We start from the raw sequence: 21,145 nt of genomic DNA on the forward strand, positions 1-21,145 counted from the left end.
TAAAATATATTATAGATGATCTATCTATCTATCTATCTATCTATCTATCTATCTATCTATCTATCTATGTAGTTTATCTCTCTCTCCATATATATATATCTGTATATATTATGTCACATAGGAGATTCTTTTCTGCTTAATGTTTCTTTGGGAAACTATAAGCCATTTGAACCTGAATATATACCTCTATTATATAATATATATGTATGTATATGATACATAGAGATTATATAATCTATCTATTTATCTATCCTCTTGATTCTTCCCTTTATGAAAATGAAGAAATTCCTTTTTTTGTCTAATTTTGGTTTGAAGTTAGTTTTGGTGGGTGTGACTAGTTCTTCTTGCTTTCTTAAGGGATTCAGTTGCTTACATTATGTAATTTCATAATTTCACCTAATCTGTTCATGTCTTAGCCAGTAATGTGTTTCTTACAGACAGCAACAATTTAGCCTTCTTTTTTTCAGTTTCACAACGTCAAGTAGCTCTTCACAAGGACGGCGATTCAGCACACGAGCACAATGCCTTTTGATTAATGTCATTCCACTCATCATTCTTCATCTCTCCCAACTTCAGTCTTCCTTTTCATCTAAGTTGTTGGTCTGTGTCTCACACAGTATTATTCCTGAAAGGGGTGTAATAATTCCTGTCACTTTTATTTTCTTGTAATGCTTTATTCTTCCTGGATGCTTCGATTACATACATTTCCATGATATTCTTTGCTATGGTCTCATAGTTGTTTATTCTTTTCTTTCATGTGTGGGTTTCTACAGTGCTGGAAACATGGTCATGACTTCTTCAGTTTGTGTTTGTTTGTTTATTTATTTATTTATTTATTTATTTATTTATGTATGTATGTATTTGCCAGCCCTGGGGATTGAATTCAGGGCCTGCTCACTGTCCTTGGGCTTTCTCAAGGCTAGAGCTTTATCATTTGAGCTACAGCACCATTTCTGGCTTTTTTCTATGTATGTGATACTGAGGAATCAAACCGGGTCTTTGTGCACTCTACTGCTTGAGATTAGCAATTCTTTTCTTTCCGGACTTAAGGTACATCATTGCATGCACTGCTGATATAGATTTAAAAAGTCTGCTGGTAGTCTGAGCGGGCTGTGACCTGGCACTTCTCTCATGCAACTTTCCATACTCTTTTATTGGTCATACAGTCGATGTTTTGTCTATGATGTGACATGGGGGTTCTTTATAATTATGCTCATTTGGATACCTTCAAGCCTTTTGACCCTGAGTAGATGTCTTTTTTCTAAGATTTCTGAAATCTTTGTCATTTTACTAAGCATAGGTTTTCCGAGGAAAACACACTGAATGGGATGTACACACTGAATGGGATGTAATGATAGAATACAGAGTAAGTTAGGGGTTCCCATCATGGTGAAAAAGAAGATACCAGATAAACAAATGAAAGGCACAAAGTATTTGTTTTGAGAGATAGTTGCAGAAGTTTTGGGGCATAACCCTTGTTTTTATTGGCTTCCTGCCAGGGTGAGGCAAAACACACCATCATGTCAGTACACGAGGCAGAGGGTTTTGTTTTGTTTTTTCTTAGTGAAAACTAGTTTATTTTTAAAAGTAAGTGCATAGCACTCCTCTAGTTCCATTGGTGTAGACTTTAGCAGCACAAAGTTTTCTTTTTAAACTGTTTTTGTAGGTCATGGGGCTTGAATTCTGGGCCTGGGCACTGTCTTTGAGCATTTCAGCTCAAGGCTAGTGCTTTATAATTCAAGTCACAGCTCCACTTCTAGTTTTCGGGTTGTTAATTAGAGATAAGAGTCTATGGACTTTTGTGTCAGGGGTGGCTTTGAACCGTGATCTGCAGTTCTCAGCCTCCTTTGCAGCTGGGATTTCAGGCATGAGCCTGGCTTTCAACATGTCAGTTTATGAGTATAATGCGTCTTGGACACAGAGGCAGTATTCTTTTCAGAAACCATGCTTTCCTTAGTCCCAACTGTACAGGAGTCCTAACACTCTGTCAATTTTTTTCAAGTCTGTCTTCATTTTGTTCCTGATTTTCATTATAAGCCTGATGAAAAGCAGTCTGTGACCATGCCACAGAGACCATGCCACAGCGACCATGCCACAGCCTAAATTGTGGGGTGTCTTGAAATTTCCTGTACTAGATTAATGACAACATCACCTTTAAAATCTGCCTCTCCCAGAGTGTCAGGAATTAGACGAATTCTTTGCCAGGCTGTAACACAAATGACCACTGCCCAAATTCCCAATAGAATCCTTCTTCTAATCTGAAATCTCATAAGCAGACCCTTTGCATTTATATTAGGATTCTGGTCTTCTGGCTATCCACCAGGTAGCTCATTAAGCTGATTTTATAACATTCTAGGGATTCTGTAGATGACATTTCCCAAACCCTTCCAATTTTCTCCATGGGAGGAAGGCAACTAATCAGCACAGTTAGATTTAGTCATGACAACAACTTCATGTTTGTTGTTCTTTATTTTTAGTCTTAGGATTTCAGAGGTTTCAATCTATACTCCTTGACTTTGTTGATTGTGGCTGAAGTATCACAGACTCAGTGTGATACACACACACACGTACACACACACTCACACAAATGAATGAGTTGGGCATGATAGCTCATGCCTGTAATCCTAGCTACTCAGGAGGCTGAGCTCTGAGAATCAAGGTTCAAAGCCAGCCTGGGCCCCAAAGGACCTGAGACTCTTATCTCCAGTTAACCTCTAGAAAACAGGAAGTAGGGCTTGGCTCAAGGGTAGGGTGGTAGCCTGGAGCTGAAGAGCTCAGACCAGGCTGAGTTCAAGTACCATGATCCACAAAAAAAAAAAGAATGAATGTCTAGATATGGTCCTGATATTTTTTCCTATGTTGTTCTTTCAGTAGAGGTCAGTTAGTGGAATTCCTTAAAATTGTGTTACTTTGATGGCAATATCTTCCTGCTTTGCTTGTCTTGAGCCTTTCCTCCTGAAAAGAATACAACAGAAACAACAAAGAAACATATCAATTAAAGGGCACACAAAAAGCATATATCTTTTGTATTTTTTTTTTTTTTTTGCCAGTCCTGGGCTTGAGCTCAGGGCCTGAGCACTGTCCTTGGACTTTCTCAAGGCTAGAGCTCTACCACTTGAGCCTCAGCATCACTTCCGGCTTTTTGCTATGTATGTGGGGTACTGAGGAATCGAACCCGGGTCTTAGTGCATGCTAGGCAAGCACTCTACCACTAGGCCAAACTCCCAGCCCTTGCATTCTTTTTTTTAAATGCCAGTCCTGATGCTTGAACTCAGGGCTTGGGCATTGTCCTTGGGCACTTTTTGCTCAATGGAACAGCCCTGCCACTAGAGCCACAGCACCACTTCCTGCTTTTTCTGAGTATGTGATACCCCAGCCATCTTTTGAATTCTTTAGAGCAAACTTTTGTTCTCTCATCCTGCCTGCTTTGACCAAAACCATGACCCCTGTGTAAAGATGTGAGACCAATCATCTCTCTGAATGTCTTTAGGAAGGCAGTCTTGATAAATATATTCATATGCTAAACTATACAACTTTTCTATATTACTTATATGTATATTTGTATCACACACATACACACATGTAGTTATTTACTGCAATCTTTTATACATCATGGCATTCTCTAAAGGGGTTTGTTTTGGGAAAAGGAAGATATACCAAAGTTTTAAAATCCTCCCAATTCCTCTTCATATTATTTATTTATTTATTTTTTGCCAGTCCTGGGCTTGAGCTCAGGGCCTGAGCACTGTCCTTGGACTTTCTCAAGGCTAGAGCTCTACCACTTGAGCCTCAGCACCACTTCTGGCTTTTTTCTATGTATGTGGTACCGAGGAATGGAACCCGGGTCTTAGTGCATGCTAGGCAAGCACTCTACCACTAGGCCAAACTCCCCGTCCTCCTTTTCATATTGAAATACCATTATTTATCACTCTTTTTTTTATGGGTCTTGGGACTTGAACTCTGGGCCCAGGCGCTATCCCTGAGCCCTTCAGCTCAAGGCTACCACCCTACATCCTGAGCCACAGCACCTTCCTTACCACTCCTTTGTTATCTTTTGAAAATATCCTCATTCACAGTGAATATCACAGGCAACAGAATAGGGGTCTTTCCCATCAGTTACAGTGTCATCTGTTGAAGGCCCTCAACGACCTGGATCCAGTCTCTCCCAAGTTCTTCAGTTCCAGGGCAGCCCTGAAAATCTACAGAAATTGGGAGCTCCAGGCATCTTCACAGCACCTCCTGAGCTGAGGAATACTTGTGACTGGAGAGTGTTATCCACGTTTGTGTAACACCTTCAGGTTCTGGTGTGGAATTTAGAAAATGTCATGGATGGGAAACCGGAAATCACTGACGAAATGGATATGACACTTCCTAAACCAGAGACATTGACCACTAGAAAAGAACTTTCCATTGCCAGCCTGGGAGACCGTGGTCCTGGGTGGTGTTTCGCCTTTCTCATTAGAGATCCATAGCATACAACTCCCCGGGAACAGCCAGAAGTTTCACTCACTCATTTTCCACATCTTCCACGGAGTCAGGCAGAGGCTGGTTCCTGGTTTCAGGAAGGAGAAGGACCCCAAGGCCACCGAGAATAGAGCAGGCTCCGTAGATGATCCAGGGCAAGGGAGCAGAATATACCGCTAGAATCATGAACAGGGGAGCCAGCGAGGACCCCACGCTACCTGCAGTTCCAATGATGCCTAGAGCTGTGGCCCTTAGACCACAAAACACAAGACAGAAAGAAAATGTTAAAACTTCCCTCATGGCATTTGAAATATGTGACTTACCATCTTGCATTACTTATAGGATACAGCAATGCATGGAGATTGCAGACTGATTCTTTTGAATTTTGGGATCTATTTTGTTTCGCTTTTTAAGGTTATCATTTTTAAGTTCACAAAATACACAGACATTTGGATGGCATTTAACAATATTATTTTTGGTGCTTGCATTTGGGTGAGTCCAAAGATTGCATAGATTAGTGACATAATGGTTTTTAATAGTACTGTAGAAAAACCTAGTTGTCACTAAACTTCAGTTGTAACAGTTGTTTTCATCAACATGGATGGATATTTATAACTATTCAGTCCTTTTATTCCTCTTTCCTTATTCCAGCTGAGAACAGGCTGTTGGATCTGACAGGGAGTGCATGTAGCTTTGTGTTCGAGCTGAGTGCAGGGTCAGACTGGCCCATGAATCTGCATCACTGAGTAGGATAACCACACAAAGAAATGAGCTGTCATAAATGAAAGGACCTCTAGGATATAGAAACAAAAGCCATATAATGAGTGATTGTTGTCCTTAACGTACTATGTTATCTCTCATCTCTTTTGCTATCCCTTGATTATCTCATATTGTTACAGCATCTTACTTTGTTATCTGATATATTGGATATATTTGTATTTGGTTATTTGAAATTAGATAGGGAAGGGGGAGAAACAAGATGAGGGGTGGGGGTGGGGGAGAGGGAAATGGGGACCAAGACATGAGAAAGGGTATCAATGTACATGAATTCATGTACCTTCTAGCTGGCAAATATAATGTAACCCTTCTATTAATTACAATAAAAATATATGAAAAAAAAGAAATGAGCTGTCATGTATGAGCGCCATGCCTAACTTTGAGCTATAGGGTCCGTATTGTGAATCACTTTCTGCTGAGACTTGATTACCATTGGGTACGAATGTGTTATTGCTTTATCACTCTCTGCTGAGACCTATAGTGAGAGTAAACACGTGGACCACCCTACCCTGCCCACCTATGGGCTGATAGGCTCCTGCACCCTAGATTAGCTGAATGGACTTCCTCAATAAATGAGTTCCTGCCTTGACGGGTCTCCCTGACGCGTCTGATTGTCCTCCAGCCAGGGAGGGCTGGGTGCAGGTGGTTAGTCCACCCTCTCCTTTCTCGGTTCATCCTGGTCGCGGCGTGTTCTCTCTATCCCTCCTGAGGGACCAAGGACTAAAAACCCCGACAGTTTTATACCTGATTATGGTGGGGATAAGTTCGTTTGCGTGGGTCAGAGCCCCATTCACAGAAGCAAACCCCAGTCCTCCTCCCAACGTTGACAGAAGCAGGCGGAGGGTCTGCATTTCTGGAGAGGAAGACCAGGGAGAGTCAGGAAGTCTGAGATGTTGTGCTCAGCATTCTCCACACCCCTAATGGAAAACGACCTTCATGGAATGGTGGACACATGCGACATACATAGTAAAGAAACGGAAAAGAGGCAGAAACACGACTTAACAATACATTTTGGGTTTTAATGAATAAAGGACTCTGAATAATTCTATTCATTCTTCTTCTATCTCTGACATTTGTCAAAGGAAGGAAAGTGTGGCGAATTCAGGAGTTCACTTTGATTTTTTTTTTCTGTCCTGCATTGCCCCTTCAAGCAGAATGTAGAAGCATCATGGGAAATTACTAAGCTGTATCCAAATACTCTAGGATTTTAAAGCCATGGTCGAAGTACATTATTACCACAGGGCTAATATTAGAGGAATCTGACACATATGGGCAATTGAGAGAAACCTCAAGATTGAGTCTCAAAACCTAAGAATAAGAATTCCTCTTTTAGGAAACAATGTCAGATTTTGTAAACAACTGAAGGGAAATTCATAGAGTCCGTTTTCTGTTTAATTTAAAAAAAGTCTTAAGGGCCAGGAGTTAGGCCTAGTGGTAGAGTGCTTGCCTAGCATGCATGAAGACCGGGGTTCGATTCCTTGGTAACACATACACAGAAAAAGCTTGAAGTGGTGCTGTGGCTCAAGTGATAGAGCACTAGCCTTGAGAAAGCCCAAGGAGAGTGTTCAGGCCTTGAGTTCAAGCCCAGGACTGGCAAAAAAAAAAAAGTCACAAGAGAGTTTAAAATACTGGAATAGACTCTGAAGTAAAGAAGAAGATGTCCCTGCTGACAAAAAGACTTGAGCCCCTCAATTTGGTATATTGCAAACACACAATTATACTGCAAATTTAGAAAAGCATGTGCTGTCCCCATAGACATAAACATAGGTCTATTGCATTTTGTGGGACTGATTCTAAGAGTCTTAGTGATTAATATATTATGACTTCTGCATTCTTCTTCATCTAACAACAAAGAATATGTTTTTCTTTTCCTCTCTCTCTCTCTCTCTCTCTCTCTCTCGTCAGTGTGGGACTTAAACTCAGGGCCTGGGTACTGCCCCTGAGCTCTTTTTGTTAAAGTCTAGCATTCTATCACGTCGAGCCATAGCACCATTCTGCTTTCTGGTGGTTAATAGGAGATAAGAGTCTTATGGATTTTCCTGCCTGGGCTGGCTTTGAACCCCAGCCTCTTAAGTAGCTAGGATTACAGGCACGAACCTTCAGCACCCTGCTTGGAATGCTTATTGTCCTGCAAATTTGCATTTGTCATAACCTAATATGTGATTCATAAGTGGATGTTTAGCGCTCAGGAACTATAGCCACTGAGGACAAAGCTGAAAAGAGCAAATGACAGCATAGTCTGATCTGAATAGGACACAAACACAAGGGCTAGGCTCAACATGCTTGCTATACAATGTGGTTGGCAATGAGCATATGATCCACTGCTTTCCTAGAGTGGCTTGGAAATAGAGGGCATGCTTTTCAAGCGTAACGAATACAATCACATCTCTGAACAACAACAACAAAAAATCCTGACTTTGGGCTTTTCTCCAAGTACCTTAATGTCAGAATGTATCCTCAAGGCCCAGATTGGCCTCAGGGAACTGTCAGAAAAAAAAGGTATTTATTTTCCACTCTGTGTGTTCTTCCTCACCCTGAGGCACAAAGATGGTAGCCAGAATGGAGATGCCCACCAAGGACATGAAAATCAATTGACTTATTCGACGGCCCAGATAATTCAGTGTAAGCAATGATGTACAATTGGCTGGAATGACCAGTACACCGAGGAGAACCTGAAGCAGAAAAATATTACTGCTCAGGTACTGGATGTTGAGTAATAGCCCGAAAGTGGATATCCATGTTGTACATCTGTAGTGAACAGAGAGGAAAAACACATGTTGTAAGGGTTAGAGAGTTCTACAGATTACAGCATCATTGGCGCAGGTAGTTTAGTCATTAAAATAGGAAGGGACACTTGCTTTCCATAGTATTCTCTTATAATTGATTATATTAAAATCATTATAAAGTAAGCCCACTAATACTTCTGACCATTTTGGAGGGCAAAGAGTAGTGCTGAAGACACATAATGAGCTATTCTTTTTAGGGTTTTAGTTTTTCCTAGACCTTCTAAGTGAAAGATTTAACTTTATGTAGATAGTGATTTGTTAAGCCGCATCTCTTCTTTATTGTTATTATAAAGATAATGGAAGAGTAGTTACATATCACCCTTCCCATCCCCTCCCACAAACTGTATAGTTCATTTTCACCATAATGTCTAATGAGAGCCACTGCTGCATTGGTTCTCTCTCTGTCCCTGCATTTCTCCTTACCTTCCCAAAGACAGACAAATGAAAAGACGTGACAAAAAGAAAACGAAAACAACAGCAAAGAAGAAAAAAAAACCCTCTTGTGCCCATTTCCTAGTGTTCATTTCAATAAATATTATTTTATATGATCAGAAGCACATAGGCATTGCACCTTACGGTATCTGCCTTTGGCCTCCCGGTGTGTCAATGCCCAGAGTCCTTCCTGTATAATTTATCATTTCCCCTGGGGCTATTTTAGATCTAGTTTCTGCATATGAAGCTACATCTCTCATTTATTTATTTATTTAGCTTGAACTCAGGAGCAGTCTGGGCACTGTGCCTGAGCTTCTTTTACTCAAGGCTAGCTTTCTACCACTTGAGCCACAGCATCACTTCTGGCTTTTTCTGGGTATGTGGTTCTGAGGAATTGATCCCATGCTAGGCAAGCACTCTACCACTAAGCCACATTACCAGACTGAAGCTACATCTTTTCATGAGCTTTAGTGTTTGAATATTTACTTCTGGTAATAGAAATAAACAAATGGAGACACATAGAGCCCAAATCTGTACCATGATGCAAATTCTCAGTGTTGAGTCTCTGATGAAGAGTCTGGCTGGGGTGTGTGATAAATATCAACACTGTATCAGTGTTTTCAAAACCCTCTGGATACATGTCTGGATACATGTGCATGTCTATGCTGTCTTTTACCTCTAGATCTACCACTCCCAAATATTTAACCATTGGAAATAACCCATAAGAATCATACTTCTTGAAATGGGGACAATGGGAATCCTACCTCACAAAGGCCAGGAGGCAGATCCGTACACGCAGAGTGGGAGCCCGGAACAGGTCTCTCAGAGAAGGTTTTGTCTTTGTCACTTCTAGCTCTTCCTTCATGGTGGCTCTCACCACCTTCAACAATAACAACAACAAGAAAAAAAAATCTTAAAGAAGTCAAGTGGGTATCCACTGGAACCCGATGACTTCCTTAATCTCATTGAATTATGTTATGTGATATGTTCTTGATTCAGCTTGTGCACTTTGTATGTCTCTAGGAATTTTTCCATGTCTACTAGATGTTCCATCTTATTTGAGTATAGGTTTTGAAAGTCGTCCTTTCTAACGTTTTGAATTTCTTGGATGTTTTCTCGTGTTTGCTTTGGCATCTCTAACTATGTTGATCTGAGTCTTTTTTTCATCAGTTTAGCTAGTTGTCTGTCATTTTTCCCCTAAGAACAAGCTTTTTGCTTCATTGATTTTATGTACAGTTTTTTTTTGTGGATCATGAAGCTTGAACTCTGGGCCTGGGAGTTGTCCCTGATGGTTCTTTTGCTGGCAATAAACCTTTCTTTTGTTCTTTGTGCCTGGATGTCTCTATGATTTTCTGGTAAAATTCAATATAGTCTAACAAGTACATTTCTTTATGGACACTGTCACCCCTTCGTTTACTCCCTCCCATTTCCTAATTCCTTTTTTTCCCCCCTAAGTTAAAGTTTTCACAAAAATGTATCTAGAGGCATTTCTTCTCAGGACTTTTTTGCTAGGAGTTCAACGTACCTCTGTCAGGTGGGTAAGATTCTCTCTCTTGAGACTGAGGATGTTTTCTGTTTTTACTTTGTTAAATATGTTTTCAGTGCTTTTAGTGTTGAATAAGTCGCCCTCATTTATCCCAAGGATGCATAGATTTTTTTTTCTTTTGGCTGACACTGCCAGTTCTTGGATGTCCCTTTGGCATGTGTTGAATATTTTTTTTTCCATGCTTTGATTTTTTTTTGTTCTAATTCCTCTGCTTTATCCTCAAATACCCTCTTGATATTCCTGTTTTCTACTGCACTTCTTCTAGAGCCTATGCTTTCAACTGTACTTTGCAATAGGAATATAGAGCCTTTCCTATCTCCTGGCTCTTTGTTGATGTCAGTTCTCAGGGCACTCCTTTTGCTTTTCATTGGCTTCATTGAGGTATGTAACATTTCCTTCATGTTGTATGCTTTGCATTTTCTTCATCATTTTTTGTCTGTATTCTTCTACTTATTTTTGGATCTGCTCTTTTATTTTATCTGTCAATTCTCCCATCATTGCTTTAATGATTCTTTTTTTTTTTTGGCAGTCCTGGGCCTTGAATTCAGGGCCTGAGCACTGTCCTTAGGCTTTCTCAAGGCTAGAGCTCTACCACTTGAACGTCAGCACTACTTCTGCCTTTTTCTATGTATATGTGGTACCAAGGAATTGAACCAGGGTCTTCGTGCATGCTAGGCAAGCACTCTACCACTAGGCCAAACTCCCGGCCCTCTTTAATGATTCTTTATTCTCCCACTAGAGTCCTTCCCTGAGTGGTTTTGAGAATGGCATGTTGTCTTGATTGCTCTTGAATTTTGATCCTTGGCTGTGACTTGTTCCTGGTGTTTGGTGTTCTTTCTGGGTTTCGTCTGAGAGGTTTTCTCGGTGTAGCTTGGCCTCAGAGTTGCTGGGAGAGCTGCTCAAAGTGGAGCCTACTGCCCTCTGTGAGCTGCTCATGGCAACAAGTGTCCCGAAGTGTAATTACAGGTGATGTACGAAGGGGTTCAGCTGCAGAAGTCAGGCAAAGAGCACTGAGTGTGGTTTTGTCCCGAATGGGATTCTTTACTGTGTAGACGGCTGCCCAAGGCTGTGGTCCCTACAGAGCTGTAGGCTGGACTGGGACCTGGCTAGGTGGACTTGTTATTTGTTGCTGCTGATTTTTCTCCTCTTCCTGAGTTATAAGTTTTGATATTTTCTGGTTGGCACTAGGCTCTGACGGCTTGCCTTGCTCTGCTAGCCACCTGAGCTTTATTTCTAGGTTAAAGCTTTGTATTTCTGGAGGAGCAAACAAAGCTCTGGTATTGCCAGCTCTCTAGCCCTCCACCTTCTTCTGGAAGCCTGTGTCATATTCTGTCAGCATTTGTGGAGGTGGCAGTGGACGTCCAGACGGCCTTGAACTATTGAGCACAAACAACTGATATTTTAATGTGTTCCTAAGCTGTGGTGTTTGGCTGATTATGTGTATTAAATATATACCCAAAATGCGGTAGTATTTATCTACATGAAAGAATGAGATTCTGTCACTTCTAACAAGATGGATTAGCCTGGGTAAAATGAACCCAGTACAGAAAGACAAATACCACACAAACTCATTCATCCATGGTACCCCCCCAAAGACTGATCCGTAAGAAGTAAAGACTATTGCCAGTCTTCACTGCTCATGACATAAACTTAGCTGATACTAAGAATTGAAGTTCAATGCCAACCGGCCATAGAAACTTGGGAGACTCTTATCTAATGGTGGAAACATCAGTCATGAATGAAAAAAACCAAGCAAGAGAGAGACCTTGAGTTCAAGGCTTGGTACCGACACAACACAGACAAAAGCATCAGAGAGTATTGTGCTGTTTCACAGATTATGGTGAGTGTTAAGGAGAGGAAAAGAGAAAGGCAGACCAGTCAAAGTATACATAATGATAGGAAGATAAGAGAAATAAATTTCAAGAAATCTGTTTTATAATGAGTATCACCAATGATAACACGCTATATTTGTAAGAAATATAGAATAAAAAGATATGTGAATAATGCATTTGTTAATTATCTAGCTCAAGCCATTCTATTATACACTTATATATAATGGCATATATATGTGCATGGTGAAATTATATATCTAGATATATGCATATATTTGCAATGGCAAAATATATATTCCAAAACATACTGTGTTAATAAAAACATACAATGTGCCAGGCACATTGGGCTGGCTTTGAATCGTGATCCTCAGATCTCACCCTCCCTGGGCATGGAAGTCCATGAGTCTCTTATCTCCAATTATCCACCAGAAAACTGGAAGTAGCTCAATGTGGTAGAGTGATAGCCTTGAGTTGAAGAGCTCAGGGACAGTGCCCAGGCCTAGAGTTCAAGTCCAACAACCAACCCCCCAAAATACAAAGCTTCTTTCAATTAAAAGGAAAATTCTGCCAGGCTCAGTGGCTCATGCCTGTAATCCTAGCTACTAAGAAGGCTGAGATCTGAGGGTCAAGGTTCAAAGCCAGCCCAGGCACAGAAGGACCTGAAACTTATCTCCAGTTAACCTGTAGAAAATAGGAAGTGGGGCCTGGCTCAAGGGTAGGGCAGTAGCCTTGAGCTGAAGAGCTCAGGGACAGTGCCCAGGCCCAGGGGTAGGGGGGTAGCCTTGAGCTGAAGAGCTCAGGGATAGTGCCTAGGTCAAGTTCAAGCCCCATGACCCCCCCAAAAAAATAAGAAAGAAAGAAAATTCTGAGCCACATATAATGGACTGTAAAGAGAATTGGGAACCAGTGGCAGTGGCTCATGCTTATAATCTTAGCTACCTAAGAGTTTGAGAGCTGGGGATTGTTGTTTTGAAGATAGCCTGGGAAGGAGAGTCTATGACATTATTATCTTCAATTAACCACTCCAAAAATAGCTGGAGGTTGGAGCTGTGGTTCAGATAGAATGCTATCTATGAACAGAAAAGTTCAGGGACAGTTCCCAGGACCTGAGTTCCAGTCCTTGCACAGGTACACATACACACAAACACACACGCACACACACACACACACACGTGAATTATAGTGGAGGGGGTGGAGTTGCTCAGAGTACACTCTGCATACATGGAGATACTGCAATGAAACCTCCTCCTCCAACAAACGTATATAAATTCAAACTTTAACAAAAACAAGTTAAATAAACACAGGGATAAAATTCTATGGAGGAACTTTTATGAAATAAATTCAAGGGGGAAAAGGGGAAAGTAAGTCAATGGATAATGATAGGTGTCCAATGCGTTTAGCATATTTCACTTTTAGACACCAACACCTATAAATACATATATAGCGCACGCGCACACACACACACACACACACACACACACACAGTGTATTTAGGTCAGCTTAAGGCAACTCCTCCCTCTGCCTCATAAGCACTGCTGTCCATCCCGCTCACCTCCATGGTTAGTGTGTCTTTATAATTCTTCACTCCATTTATGCGCGCAGCTCTCTGCAGCTCCTGTAAGCCTTCCTGGTATCTGTTGGTCAGAATCAGCCACCGCGCAGACTCTGCCAGCCACCTGATCAAAGACGACGATGGAAGTGCAGCCAACCTCACACACTCCTGTCCACTCCACCTTTAACCCTTGGATTCTTTCTCCTTCATGTTATTACTTACAGATGTAATCAGTGGTAAGGACATGAGACATATTTATTCATAGCGTGTTCTTTTTCTTAAAATGAGGATCCCCAAATAATTTTTTCCCCTAAGTATCTCATGTGGGATTGTAACCACTCCTGATCTTAGCAGCTCTGATGGTTTCTGGCCACACAAACTAGCTAAATGTGCCTCAGTTTCAATGAGGGTAGAAAATGACAAAACTTGTAGATGTGGTGCATGTAAATGCCACAATGGATGAGTAAACTAGAGGTACTTGCTGTTTGGATTCTTCTTACTATACTAATTTAGTCTATAATCACCTATGAAGGTAATTCCTAACAGGCCCTTCTGTCCTAACACCATGGCCCTTGATAGGCCTTGAGTCTTTCTTATTTATTTTCCTTCCTTCCTTACTTGTTTATTTACAGTGCTGGTTCTGTGTTTCAACTCAGCACCTGGGCACTGTCTCAGAGCTTTTTTTGTTCAAGGCTAATACTACCACTTGAGCCAGAACTCTATTTCTGGCTTTTTGGTGGCTAATTGGAGATGAGAATCTCACAGACTTTCCTGTCTAGGTTTTTTTTTTTTTTTTTTTTTTTTTTTGCCAGTCCTGGGCTTGAACTCAGGGCCTGAGCACTGTCCTTGGACTTTCTCAAAGCTAGAGCTCTACCACTTGAGCCTCAGCACCACTTCCAGCTTTTTTTCTATGTATGGGGTACCGAGGAATCGAACCCAGGTCTTTGTGCATGCTAGGCAAGCACTCTACCACTAGGCCAAACTCCCAGCCCTCTATGTTGGTTTTTAAACTGTAATCTTCTCAGCCTCCTGAGATGCTAGGATGGTAAGCAGGAACAGGTTAGATACAGGTACACAGAAGATACATTATCAGATGTTGATCAAGAATTCAAATGAATTTCTTGTGCCTCTCATCCCAGGATCCCTTAAAAGAAAAGAGGAAGAAAGCTCATACCTTGTAAATAGAAGTAAGAAAAACATGGGTATAGACAGTGCCAGCTGAAGATGGCGCCAATTTTGAACAAAATAAGCCAGGCCTCCCAATAATATTTGTCCTACGCTAGCAGAACAGAATGAAAGCGTCATCGCCATGGCTTGGAATTTGGGTTTTGTCCACTCTACAACTGAAAGACAGCACAAGCTGAGTTTTCATCCCACACCAAGGTAGAGGATTCACGTCACGTTCAAGGCTAGGAGAATGAGGGGAAGCCTCACTTACTGAGCACAGTGCTGTTGGTCAAGATGCCTGTGGTGGACATTCCGGCCAGGAAGCGCAGGGCACAGTACAGGAGGAAGGTGGGGACCAAGGCTGCGCATGTGTCAGCAATGGCCAGCATCAGAAAGCAGCCGAGGAGAATGAGCCTCCTTCCAAACCTCAGAGGGCGGGAACAAGAGCAACCGTCACATAAACCAACACAGAGGAAGTGTCTCAAAACTACAAATAGTTCGAAATAATCAACAGCAGATAGTCTCAAAAGCCATTCTCCATGTTTATAGACCTGTGTATACCACAGATGTTTCTCCCATTATTAACTGGTAGTTTTGTTCCAAATTCAAACTATGGAAGACAAGTTTCAATTCTGGAACTTTTAGTATATTTAATAAATGTATTTAAATAAACAAAGATAGCCTAGCAGAGAGTCTACATAATATATAAAGTATAAAGCCAAGTGTTAGTAGCTCACACCTGTAATTCTAGCTAGTCAGGAGGCTGAGATCTGAGGATCATGGTTTGAAGTAAGCCTGGGAAGGAAAGTCCATGAGACTCTTATCTCCAATTAACCACTTAAAAACCAGAAGCAGAGGATGGCTCAAAGTGGTAGAGCACTAGCCTTGAGCAAAAGAGCTCAGAGACCAGGCCTTGAGTTGGATCTAGAACTGATCGAAAAAAAAAAGTTTCAAAATCAGATGCTGGGGCTCTAAGACTGTACATTTCTTAACCAAAGCAATGGGGACACTGGGGAAACAATATGGAGAATTTGCTGATGGGTGCTGTAAGAAGCACCCACGGCTGGATTTAGATTCCATGCGTTGGCTAGCACACCACTTTCAAGTACAGGATGTAAAAAAGACCTAGTTGAAATAGAACTTGTAGAAAGTTCTCAACTGAATGAGCCAAGAAAGATGGAGAATGAAGCCATACAAAGGGAAAAGACTTAAGAAACAAACAGAAAACTGGAGCTCCTATTTCTACAAGACTTCTGGACAAGATCCTATATACTTTTTGCCTTTTTTTTTTCTGGCAAGCAATTTGTAGCTATTTGGCTGTCCAATTCCAAAGAGAAACTCAGTGACATGGCAAAGCCATCCAGTGGTGAGCACCAGACATTGGCTCTGAATATGAACCCCAAGTACAAATATAGACACAAATATGTATCCTAAAGACATAGTGGCACTTGCTCAAGAGGAAGCTCTTGACCCATATTTCTCGGAATGCCTGAAGTTCTTTTTTTCTGTGATGATTTTTAATAAAGCACTCCTTGAAGACTGAAAAAAAGATATTTTTCTTGTTGATTATGGGGCTTGAACTTAGGGCCTGGGTCTATTCCCGAGCTTTTTCGCTCAAGGCTAGCACTCTATGACTCTGAGCCACAGCACCACTTCTGGTTTTCTGGTGGTTAATGGAGAAAGGAGACTCACAGACTTTTCCAGGCTGGCATGGAACTGTAATCCTCAGACCTCAGCCTCCTAAGTAGCCAGGATTACAGGGGGCGGGCCACCTGTGTGTTGTGGAATAAACCATTTTTGAAACTAGAGATACCCCGATGTGTTAGCTTAAGGTCTCAGAGTATTTTTTGTCTCAGAGACTTTTCAACACATGTTTCACTTAGTCATATGTGTGACTTCATCCCTTCATACACATATATGACAACTGTCTTTTTTGGTAGCACTGTTGTTTTCACTTGAGGCCTTGTGCTTGCTGGTCTGGTGCTGTACCTCTTGAACCATATTCCCTAGACTAGCGGTGTGCACACATTTTTGGAGAGGAAGTTTACGTCTCCAGATCAACTGCAATCCTCCAGGCCCCAGATACTTGAGCAGCTAGGATTATAAGCAGTGCCCGGGCCATCAGACAACTTGTCACTGTCCTAATAATCCAAATCTTTTGGACTTCTAATGTATTATGTATATTCACCCCAAATGCTTTGTTCTAGGGGTATATGAGCCTTTCTTCAATTTGCACATGATAGGATACATACCTGTAGAACTAAAAGAGAAAGCACACAGGAGGGGATGCAAGAGCAAACCAATAAAAATGAGATGATACAGCAAATACAAGCACGTGCATTTGACACGTGAAGAGTAGAACTTCAGTGAGGATTTGAAATAAATATTTGAAACTTGCTAATGTTACTGGCTAACTGAAACTCAATGAACAACAAACATACTATACAAACAAATTATAAGACTAGGATGATTGGAGGAGCCATTCTAAAGAGAGATTTTAAAATGAATGCATTAGCTTTACTCTAAGTACCCAAGAACCTGAAGGAGGACAATCATGAATTCAAGGCAATGTGGCTTGTATTATGAGACTATGTCTCAAAACTTCACTGCCATAATAAAAATACATTAATTTAAAGATTTAGCTGAGATTAAATGAAATAACTTATATGCCACAAAGTCAAGTTTTCATTATTACCAATAAAATTATTCAAAATACACAAAAATAGAGAATTAAAGGAAAAAGGATAATTCTACGGAATAGATTTTTTGGGGGGAGGGGTGTCATGTGGCTTGAACTCTGGCCTGGGGGCTGTCCATGAGCTCCTCAGCTCAAGGCTACCATTCTACCCTTGAGCCATAGCCCCATTTCCTGTTTTCCAGTGATTAATTGGAGATAAACATCTCTTGGCTTATGTATTGCCCAGGCTGGCTTTGAACCTTGATCTTCAGATCTCAGCTTCCTGAGTAGCTAGGATCATAGGCGTGAGCCCCTGCCCCCCAGCTTGGGATCTAAATTCTTTTACCATAAGTTCTCATTGTATTATTTAGAAAGCTGCTCTGATAAAAGCAAATTTATAGGAGGGTGACTGACATAAGTTCCCAGCACACCAGCAATGACATATTGCCATGTACTCCATGATAGCATATTGCATTATACCTTCCATGTTTGAGCCACTACAGCTTAATCTTGACCAACTCCTAGGGACCAGGGTGGTGCCAGGAGGAACTCAGCGTGGTGCCGTTGACCAAGGGAGACAATGCTGTTTTCCATTTCAGTATATTTTAATAGGATGAATGTGATTACAAGTGTGAGTCACCGCACTTGGCACTTCTGGCTTTTTTCTATGTATGCAGTACCAAGGAATGGAACCCTGGTCTTTGTGCATGCTGGACAAGCACTCTACCATTAGGCCAAATTCCTGGCCCTGAGGTTTTTTTTTCCTTTTTTAGTTCAAGGCTAGTGCTCTACCACTTGGCCTTTTGGTGGTTAGCTGGAGATAAGTGTCTCATGGACTTTCCTTCCCAGGCTGACTTCAAACAATGATCCTCAGAACTCAGGCTCCTGAATATTTAGAATTACAGGCATGAGCCACTGGTACCCAGAAATAGTCCAATAGGTAACTTTCTTATCTTTCAAAACCTCATGTTGTAGCAACTTCTTTCTAATTCTTTTCTAGAAACATTCTCACTTATTATAGAAATGACATATTTGTGCCCTGTATACAGTATGCTATTTTGAAAAATACTACTTAGGACACTGACTGAAAATTCCCATTTATGTTTACAAATCTCTGAAGCTATCAGTACATTTGGGACAGTGTAATTGTGAAAAACAACTTAATAACAAATGGCAGATTCATTAAAAAAAAAAACCTACTAGTAGAGAGAACTGTGTCCTAGATACTCACCTGTCTGTTAAATAGCCGGAAACTAAATTTCCTATCAACATCCCAGTCATGGTTAAGAATTTACTTATTGAATTCAGAGATTGCGAGTTACATACCAGGCCCCACTGAAAGAGAAGGAAACGAGCACAAAAGCAGTTACTAATCTCTCAGCGGAACTGAGCAACATTCCCTAACATGACCAACAAGGTTCATGTTTCATCAGCGTACTCTCTTGCCCCATCTATCAGTATTCCTTTCAACATGACCCATCTGCTACCATCCAGGTCTTAACGAGAACATAACTTTCTCTAGGAATCTGCTTTGAATTCTGTAGGTTATACGAATGAGTCTTGTTGTTGCTGCCAGTCTTGGGGCTTGAACTCAGGGACTGGGCACTATCCTTGAGCTTTTTTTTGCTCAAGGCTAATGCTCTACCACTTGATCCATAACTCCACTTCAGAATTTAAAGCAGATTCCTAGAGAATCTAAACCCCCAAATCCTGACCTGGCAAGAGGAAAATGAAGCTTCCTACCTTGGTCACGGTGGTGGAGAGGAAAGAGCTGTGGTCATACACCCAGCCGTCCAAGCAGGGCTCTGTTTCGGCCTCGCTCGCGTTCCCCGAGGTCTTATTCATCTGGAGGAGCTGCCACTGGGGGTGGACGAAGCGGCGGCACCTCTCTGGCCTGAGGTTGGAGTCCAGCGGGATGGAGATTCTCAGCAGGTCCTGTTGGCTGAGGATGCCAGTGCCATTGTCAGACACAGTGTCGTTGTCGAGGACGTGCACCCAGCAGCGGTGCTCAGGGGTGGCGGCCGTGAAGTTCTCCAGTGTGATATGACAGAACGTTATGCTGGAGAAGATGGTGAGGAAAGCTATCTGCAGGATCTGGAATCTCCCCAGGCTGCCAACTTGATCCAGAATTTCCTGAAAAGCCATCGAATACAAATGACTATTCCCAAAAGGAGGCAAAATGATCAAATCTGTATACTCAAAGCAAAGAACGTGACATTTCCACCAGATACACAGGGCGTAGAAATAGTGTGCTCTAGTGATTTGGTGCCAGCTGGCCTGCTGTTGTTCTTAAAGCCATTTGTCAGAACTTTCTGCTGATTTGCCTTTTGTAAAATCAGTTAAATGTTATACCAGGTTATGTCTCGCATTCAACAGCGGACATTGAACTCTAGGTTAGAGGAAAACAAGTCAGAGAAGAGATGCTACAGAGGATTGGAATTTTTCAGTGGAAAGGACAATTTCTATTTAAGGAGCTTCTAAATCAGTGAGTAAGAAATAAGTACATAAATAATCTACTCTTCTATTATAAGTATCTTGAATATATTTGTATTTAAAGGTGTATATATGTAGGTTTATTTATTTTTTCATATATTTTTATTGTGATTAATAGAAGGGTTACATTATATTCACCCGATAGAAGGTGCATTACTTCACAGACATTGATACCCTTCCTCATGTCTTGGTCGCCATTTTCCTCCCCCCACCCCCGCCCCTGATCTTGTTTTCCCCCCTTCCCTATCTGACTTCAAATAACCAAATATGCATATATACAATATATCAGATAACAAGGTAGAATACTGTAACAATATGAGATAACCAAGGGACAGCAAAAGAGATGAGAGATAACATAGTACACTAGGGACAACATTCACTCATTATATGACTTTTGTTTCTATATCCTGGAGGTCCTTTCATTTAGCATCATACTATATGGCCTTATGTATCTAGGTTTTGTTCTGTTGTAAATTTCTGCTAGGAGAGCCCAAGGTTTCTACTGATTATGACAAATGAGGGAAACCACTGAGCTTATGTTCCTTTGAGTCTGGCTTACTTCACTTAAAAGGATTTTTTCGGGCCGGGAGTTTGGCCTAGTGGTTAAAGTGCTTGCCTAGCATGCACGAAGACCCGGGTTCGATTCCTTGGTACCACATACATAGAAAAAAGCCAGAAGTGGTGCTGAGGCTCAAGTGGTAGAGCTCCAGCCTTGAGAAAGTCCAAGGACAGGGCTCAGGCCCTGAGCTCAAGCCCAGGACTGGCAAAAAAAAAAAAAAGGATTTTTTCTAAGTCTTTCCAGTTCTTTACAAATGGGGCAATGTCATTCTTTCTGACAACAGCATAGAATTCCATTGCATATAAATACCACATCTTGTGGATCCACTCATCAACTGAGGGGCATCTGGGTTGGTTCCATATCTTCGCTATATACGTAGGTTTATATATGTGTATATATGCTTACATATCTGCAAGGATATATTGTACATCACTACAATACAGTATGGAATGAAAGAACTGAAAATAAAATATGGCAGCAAATGTCACATTGATGAAGACTAAAACATCTGTTAATAATTATGCCTTCAAGGAAGTTGAGAATAAGCATTTTGCCTATAAGTTCTGAACTTTATCAAAGGAGTCCATGAGAATAATCTCAAGTTGAGTAGATGGAAGTGCTCCTCTCTCTTCCAGTTTATACTGGAGTTTCTGTTGCTGGCTGAATTATAGCAAACATTCCCATTAAACTGTGTCACTGAGCGTGCATGACTACTGTCGTTTGATAAAGAACAGAGAACTAAGTGCCAGCCTCACACAGAACTTATTTTTGTTTTTTTTACTGATAGAAATTGTGAGGCTCTGACTGTTTCAGTAGCAAAAATGCAGTCAGCTTACAATGCTGTGTGTGTGTGTGTGTGT

The 21,145-nt window shown here is 41.2% G+C and overlaps 1 protein-coding gene across 1 annotated transcript; it reads right to left on the reverse strand.

Annotated features, from left to right (window-relative positions):
• Positions 1-2,408: 2,408 nt before the first annotated feature.
• LOC150052427 (solute carrier family 22 member 19-like) lies at positions 2,409-19,455 on the reverse strand. Its single transcript, XM_090347476.1, has 10 exons — positions 18,977-19,455; positions 18,465-18,568; positions 14,828-14,982; positions 14,564-14,732; positions 13,390-13,513; positions 9,224-9,339; positions 7,775-7,989; positions 5,986-6,094; positions 4,511-4,714; positions 2,409-2,955 (listed from the first exon to the last, which is right to left on the reverse strand). The coding sequence occupies exons 1-10, from the start codon at positions 19,376-19,378 to the stop codon at positions 2,895-2,897; spliced, it is 1,659 nt and encodes a 552-aa protein (XP_090203602.1). The 5' UTR covers positions 19,379-19,455; the 3' UTR covers positions 2,409-2,894.
• Positions 19,456-21,145: the final 1,690 nt, after the last annotated feature.

The sequence above is a fragment of the Megascapheus bottae genome, chromosome 16 (genome assembly GCF_031878675.1).
Source record: "Megascapheus bottae isolate mThoBot1 chromosome 16, mThoBot2.hap1, whole genome shotgun sequence".
NCBI classification, from domain to species: Eukaryota; Metazoa; Chordata; class Mammalia; order Rodentia; family Geomyidae; genus Megascapheus; species Megascapheus bottae.

Bases quoted from the DNA above. Each gene is read 5' to 3' on its own strand.
- LOC150052427 (XM_090347476.1), bottom strand. From the start codon at position 19,378: ATGGCTTTTCAGGAAATTCTGGATCAAGTTGGCAGCCTGGGGAGATTC. The intron at 14,983-18,464 runs GTGAGTATCTAG...CCGCCCTCTGAG, and splicing joins TCCGGCTATTTAACAGACAG to GTTTGGAAGGAGGCTCATTC. The intron at 4,715-5,985 runs GTATAAAACTGT...TTGTGGTCTAAG, and splicing joins CTTATCCCCACCATAATCAG to GGCCACAGCTCTAGGCATCA.